Genomic DNA, 7,873 nt, shown 5'->3' on the forward strand with positions numbered 1-7,873 from the left:
ACTCTGCCCTGTATATCCATATGTACACGTCTCGGTGTTTGTTCACTTACTCTCCACATTATCTGTAAATAAGACTTTATTTCTAACCTACATAGACTTACTTCTGCAACACATGTGAGTAATGTTATCGGCTTTATCTACTTTAATCAAATTGAATTTGAAGTTTACTTTTTAAACTAAAACAGTGTTACGTTTTGCTGTTGATGCTGAATTATCCATTTGAAAATGTCTAAAAAATCATACAGTCTTACGAGCATCAAAGCTTTTTATTTCCTTGTAATATTCTCTGTTGTTCTTGTGAGTTTAGCCATGACTTACGGTTATTTTGCGAATAATTATTTTGGGCGCGAGAAAGTAAACCGCATGTATAAATTGTCAAGTGGTCAGGACTTTAAAGGCAAAATTAATATGAATCATGTGAAATATTTTAATAGAGAAGCACATAAACGAGATAAATATATTGAAATGAAACGTAGGTTTAAAGGAGAAAAAGTTACACATTTCGCAGAACCGTTGAAGCGAACATGGGCAGACGAGAAAAGAATAGATTTTCTTTCAAAATCTAGACGAAATAAAACAATCACATTCCTAACTTTGAAGATTAAAAAGAACAATACGAGATCGTTTAATAAAAAAGACAAGAAGAAACCTCTAAAATTTCCCTCAAAGTTTGGAGAGCAGAATAATAAATGGGAAGCTAAGAGGTTTCCTTCGCAGTTTAAAAGAAATAACACTGGGAAATCATTAATATTTCCTTCAAAGGGTAACAATAGCATGGAGAAATATCGAAAACTACCCTTGAACTTTAGAGAGCAGAAGAAAGTTAAGAGGTTTCCTTCGCAGTTTAAAACAAATAACACTGGAAAATCATTAATATTTTCTTCAAAGGGTAACAATAACACAAAGAAATATCGAAAACTACCCATGAACTTTAGAGAGCAGAAGAAAGTTAAGAGGTTTCCTTCGCAGTTTAAAAGAAATAACACTGGAAAATCATTAATATTTTCTTCAAAGGGTAACAATAACACAAAGAAATATCGAAAACTACCCTTGAACTTTAGAGAGCAGAAGAAAGTTAAGAGGTTTCCTTCGCAGTTTAAAAGAAATAACACTGGAAAATCATTAATATTTTCTTCAAAGGGTAACAATAACACAAAGAAATATCGAAAACTACCCATGAACTTTAGAGAGCAGAAGAAAGTTAAGAGGTTTCCTTCGCAGTTTAAAAGAAATAACACTGGAAAATCATTAATATTTTCTTCAAAGGGTAACAATAACACAGAGAAATATCGAAAACCAGCCTTGAAGCTTGGAGAGCAGAATAATATATGGAAAGTTAAAGAGCTTCCTTCACAGTTTAAAAGGAATAATACTGGAAAAGCATTAATGTTTCCTTCAAAGGTTAATTATTATATGAAGAAATCTCAAAAATCGCCTTTGAAATTCAGAGAGTTCAATAAATGGAAGTTCAATGTATTTTCTTCAAAGCTTGGTATGAATAAAACAGGGAAATCTCTAAAATTCCCTTCAAAAGTTAAACAAGATATTTTATATCATAAGTAATATTGATATTTTCTTCAAAGTTTGTACAGAATAGCTAGAAGGATATATCACTCCAAGCAGTGAAATATTCAACTTTTTCTTCAGAGAATTTTCACATTTTCCTATCATAGCTTTCACAATTTGGAAAGAACATAAAAATTCTTGGGGTTTTTCATCAATCCATGGTCAAACAAAACATTCTACACAATGCTTCAAGCGAACTACACTACTCTCCTATTCTACTTAATAGTTACAATGCAAAATATTTTAACTCTCTTAATTCACGAGGAAAACAAATTTGATATCAATTTCTATGGTAAAATCTTTTGATTTATTATTATTATTATTATTATTGCATTAACAGCAATAGTAGTTTTCTTTAGATGCAAGAGGGACTTTTGCAGGATAGAGAAAGTCAATTTCATTTTCCCACATATATGATTGATCTTTGTCTTAATGATCTCAGCAGATAAAAAGAAAAGTCAACTCAGAACGGTAGAATAGTGAAATGAATACTGGAAGAATATTAATTGACCTTTGAAGGAAACTTTTCGTATGCAGAAGAAAAAAATTTAATTTCTTATAGCTCAATGAATGCATGTTCATCTTAATATATAAATCTGAAATTGTGTGTTTGTGTGAAGCCTTTTTGAATGTTTATAGAAATCCACATTTTCCACTTTTTCGTAAAATATTTTACATCAATGGAATTTTCTCGATCTGAACTTTCCAGTGCAGTAATTAGATTTTAAAAATTCCGTTTACTTTGTGTGATTTAAGGGAGATTTGGCTGTTGTTTCTAGCAACTTTTATATTTCATCCTTGCTACCTGGAACGCCATTCTTACACATGCGCTCAACATAAAAATATAGAGAGTAAGAGTAAAAGAGGGAGAGGGAGAGAGAAAAATGATACATACAACGTCATAGATTAAACTTTCATCTCAGTATTCTTTACCTATTTTTCATAACATAGATACGTAAAAACACACACAACCACAAATACATGACCTGTGACAACAACATACACATTGCTCTCAATCTCTATTCATTTCTCCCCCTCTTCCTCTCTCGCTCTCTCAAACGTATACACGTGCAAGTAAACAATCATTCACATCGTGGTATATTTACAAAACATTGATGGCATAACTACAGAGTTGTATCCCCCAACTTTGGAAGGTCATAACTTTCATAAAAATGAATATTTTTTAATGAAATTTTCTATGCATATATTATTTATTATGTAGATTCCAAATATACAAAAATTTTCGGTGAAAGTGTTTTGGAAGGGGGTGGGGTACAATATTCGGAAATTCCACTTAAATTCCTCTTAACTTCCAGGAAAATGAATATTTTTTCATGAAATTTTGTACAAATGTACCTTGATGTATGTACATTTCAAGCATGTAGGAATTTTGAAGGAAACAACTGCAGGTTATTTTTGAGAAGTGTTCCCCACTCGGTGGTGTTTCGGAGCAAGTCATCCATATTTGTTTCATTTTTCTCTATTATGTGCTTATGTGCATCCTTAGATTTCTAATGAAGTAATAGGCAGTGAAGAGAAGCAGTCATAAGAAAACTTTTAACTACCCCTATTCCTTTCTCTCCGCCTCTCTCGCTCTCTCAAAAGCATACACGTGCAAGTACACAATCATTCAGTAAAATATAACTCATGTTCGTCAATGTTTTGTAAATTTACTAAGATTTTCACTAGGGGGTCAGGGTTAGGGTTTAGGATTAATGTTACGGTTATGGTTTTTAGGGTTAGGGTTTAGGGTTAGTGTTAGGGTTAGTGTTAGGATTAGGGTTGGGTAATCGTGCGGGTGTTAATCTGAAAAATTACAGATATGTGAAAAGTACCGACACTGCCATCTATTATAACTTTTGTTGTTCTGTTTAATATATACATAGATTATGCCTCCAAAGAAGAGAGTTTGCTGGGGAAAGACAGCAACTGGTTTAAAATGACAGCAACAGACTGCAGTAATGCACCACAATCCAGAAGCTATTTTGAACATAATGCAAAATGGTGCATCAACATCTTCTGCCCAATCTGATAGAATTCTGGCAAAACTGTGTAGCAACAGATCGCCAGCAATTGCTTCATCAGAAATTGCCGTCCTAGCTCCTGCTAAAAGGGATTACCCTCCTATGTATAATCAGGGCAGCGCAAAAAGTTGTTTTGCACAAGCATTTCTATAGCCAATTACACGGATGAAATAATTTTACGCAAAACAGCCTTCAGACTTTCCCTATTAATTTCATCGTCTTTTGAATTATGAACATATTTACATCATAAGGGTTTTTTCGTTGTAAGGCTTTCTTTTTTAGTTGATTTTCAGCTAGCAAGACTTATCGTAGATGGCATAATAAGTCACACCCGGACAAGGTCGGGTTATACTGCTAGTATTTTGATAAAACTGAAAAAATTAAGTTTCTTTACAAAGATTTCTTCTTCAGTTTTAAAGAAAATATATCGAGCAATCTCATCTATTTCTCTTCAAACTGAAATCACAAGGAATAAGATATCAGAAAGAAATGAAAAATGATATGAGCTTGTATAAGGACTAGGGGAAAATATTTATTACTGGACACTTTTCTTGTTAAAAGAATAAAACCAGATACATAAGTTTTGACATTGACAAGCTAATAAACATGTTCTCTACTTCCATGAAAAAGTTAAAATAGTAGGTACCTATAAATTATAGGCTCTATAAATTAGTTACTCTTTATATAAAATATATTGACACATAACGCTGTAATTTATCAACTACATTAAAAAGGAACAGCAAACTCTAGAAACATTCCAACTAAATTGCTGATCCAACATACAAATGAGTTGTTGTCACTAATTTGTATTTTCTTGTTGACATTTGCAAATTCTAATTGTGTTCTTTGTTTGGACAACAAATGAAATTTGAAATATATTCAAAATGAGAATTATAACATCAAAATTCATTCTTAATGGATAAAAACAACTTTTCAAGACCACATGGGTTACATAAGGATAAATGACAGAATGGATTATATGACAACCAGCTTGTGATTACCAAAGTATGGATTATAAGATAAGTAACGTATGGAATTTATGGTCATCATAATGTGGAAGATGTGACTTTTAAAAAAAAACTTTAACTTTTTTGGATATTAATTAAAAAGCTGTTACAAATAAAGTTTTAAAAAAATCTTCTGCTATTTTCATTTGGGGATAATAATTACTCATATGTATTCTTGGGATATATATGATGTTGTCTCCAGTATATATGGTGATGATACACACACACACACACACACAAAATTTGTATAAATTATATATATGTATATATATGCTGGCCAAAATAAGTTTAAGACTGATGATGACAGTTGTATTCCTTCATTAATATATTTTTAACAAAATTGTATAAAATTATTTACTTTTTACAGTTTATGTAGAACTTTTTTCTCTTTCAAATGATACAGGCATTATATATCTTTCTACAATTTCAATAATTTTAATGCGCAATTAATTCAAATGATTAAAAATTGTTGGCAAAATAAGTTTAAGACCGGACCAAGATTATGCAAATTAATAAACCAAATGGGTGGTCATATGGCTGGTCATACTGCACTGTTTTGTTTAATAATCGCACATTGTTACACATTAATTTGCTATGGGAAAGAGCATCATAGTACCAGCCCAGTTTCTAGATCAAAGATCATGTTGCTTCATCAGCAAAATGTGTTCTTCATGAACATTAGCAAGCAATTAAGATGCAGCAAAATGGCTTGCGTTCCAGATTGGCAAAGAACAGGCGCTCCGAGAAAAACAACAGTGCAGCTGGATTGGCAAAGCCATAGGCTCTCTGAAGGTAACTGAATGCTAACAGCAGTGGACATTTGCAAGTAATTATCTGATGAAACTGACATCAGCTTTATACCACAAATTGATAGAAACTGCTTAAAAGAATTTGGGCTGTTTGGCTGGATCACTCGAAAGAAACCGATAATTTCTGAGATGAACAGGTGGAAGCAAATCAAGTTTGCTAAAAGCCATATTGAATGGACGGACAAAGACTGGTCAAAAGTTCTTTGGGGTGACGAATCACGCTTCTGCATCTTTGGATCAGATGGAAAGACTTATGTTAGACGCCATCCAACTAAAGAATTCCATCCTAAGCATGTCAAGAAAACGGTGCAAGCAGGAGGTGGGGTGGGGTGGGGGAATGATGTAGGCCGCATTCAGCAGCTTAGGTGTCGGTTCAATTGTTAAAGTTGATGGCAGACTGAACAATGTTGGCTATCTGCAATTAGTAAATGAAAATGTGCTGCCATATTTAAATAATCAGATACCACTGGGATCTATTTTTCAGCAAGACAATTGCCCTGTTCATAAGGTGAGGAAAGTTTTGCAATATTTTCACTGCAGTAATATGGTGGTTATTGAGTGGCCTCCACAGAATCTGAAAGAAAATTTATGGAATTATGTTTCTAAAAGAGTTCATGCTAAAAAAAACCAACAAATTTGTCCCAATTATATAATTTTATTGAAGAAATATGGCAGAATATTCCAAGTAATTTTTGTGCTCATTTGTCAAACTCCATGTCCCATTGTTGTAAGGCCATAATTGAAAATAATAGCTATGGAACGAGATACAAATAATAAATTTTTGTTCGTTGATCATTTGTGCCATAAATTTTCAATTTAAGCAAAATATTTTAATCATTTGAATTAATTACACATTAAAGTTATTCAGATTGTACAAAGACATATAAGACATTCGAAAGAGAAAAAAGTTCTACATAAACTGTAAAAAGTAAAATAATTTTATACAGTTTTGTGAAAAATAAATTAACGAAGGAAAAGAACTGTCATCATCGGTCTTAGACTTATTTTGGCCAGTGTATTTTCTTTTTTTTTTTACTCGTTTCAGTCTTTCAACTGCAGCCATGCTGGAGCACTGCCTTTAGTTGAACAAATGAACCGCAGGACTTATTCTTTGTAAGCCTAGTACTTATTCTATCAGTCTCTTTTGCTGAACTGCTATGTTTAGGGGACATAAACACACCAACATCAGTTGTCAAACGATGGTAGTGAGGACAAACACTGACACACAAATTCATACATCTCTCTCTCTCTCTTTCTCTCTCTCTCTCTCTCTTTCTCTCTCTCTCTCTCTCTTTCTCTCTCTCTCTCTATCTATCTATCTATCTATATACATACAACAAGCTTTCAGTTTCCATCTTCCAAATCCACTCACAAGGCTTTGGCTGGCCTGAGGCTATAGTAGGAGACACTTGCCAAGGTACCATGCAGTGGAACTGAACTTGGAACAATGTGGTTGGGAAGCCAACTTCTTACCACACAGCCACTCTTGTGCCTATACATACATACATACATACATACATACATACATACATACATACATACATACATACACACACACACAGACAAAACACAAACCCCTTCAGGTAGATGGCCCTGCTCGATCTGTAGAAAAGGCGTAGGTAGAAACTCTATAAGCTGTACCCAGTGTCAGCTATGGACACATAAGGGGTGCAGCAATATCAAAGGAAGACTAACTAGGAAGTTTAGTTTTTGTATGTGGCAGATGTTCAGGAGCAATAAACACTGAAAATGTGCAGAAAGCAACTTCTGCCACATTCCAAGGAGAAAAACTAGAGGTAGTTGATAGCTTCTGCTATCTAGGTGACCAAGTTAGTAGTGGGGGAGGCTGCACTGAAAATGTAGCTGCTAGAATAAGAATAGCCTGGGCAAAGTTCAGAGAGCTCTTACCTCTGCTGGTGACAAAGGGCCTCTCGCTCAGAGTAAAAGGCAGACTGTATGACGCATGTGTATGAACAGCCATGCTACATGGCAGTGAAACATAGGCCTTGACTGCTGAGGACATGCGTAAGCTCACAAGGAATGAAGCTAGTATGCTCTGATGGATGTGTAATGTCAGTGTGCATACTCAACAGAGTGTAAGTATCTTGAAAGAAAAGTTGGACCTAAGAAGCATCAGTTGTGGTGTGCAAGAGAGACGATTGCACTGGTTTGGTCATGTGGCAAGAATGGATGAGGATAGCTGTGTGAAAAAATGCCACACCCTAGCAGTTGAGGGAACCTGTGGAAGTGGTAGACCCAGAAAGAACTGGGATGAGGTGGTGAAGCACAACCTTCGAACATTAAGCCTTACCGAGGCAGTGACTTCTGACCGAGACCTTTGGAAATATGCTGTGCGTGAGAAGACCTGGCAAGACAAGTGAGTCCATAATCTGAGGCCTCTGCCAGAGGTGTAGCCAGCCCACTTCTGTGTACCTTTCCTTCATGGACACTAAACCCCACTTCCGAA

General features: G+C 34.5%; 1 protein-coding gene across 1 annotated transcript; it reads left to right on the forward strand.

Moving 5' to 3' along the window:
- On the forward strand, positions 1–4,726 carry LOC149131247 (uncharacterized). The gene has a single exon (XM_089340908.1). The coding sequence runs from the start codon at positions 226–228 to the stop codon at positions 1,561–1,563; it is 1,338 nt and encodes a 445-aa protein (XP_089197034.1). The 5' UTR covers positions 1–225; the 3' UTR covers positions 1,564–4,726.
- The last annotated feature ends 3,147 nt before the right edge of the window (positions 4,727–7,873 follow it).

The sequence above is a fragment of the Octopus bimaculoides genome, chromosome 24 (genome assembly GCF_046866305.1).
Source record: "Octopus bimaculoides isolate indiv1 chromosome 24, ASM4686630v1, whole genome shotgun sequence".
Lineage (NCBI taxonomy): Eukaryota > Metazoa > Mollusca > Cephalopoda > Octopoda > Octopodidae > Octopus > Octopus bimaculoides.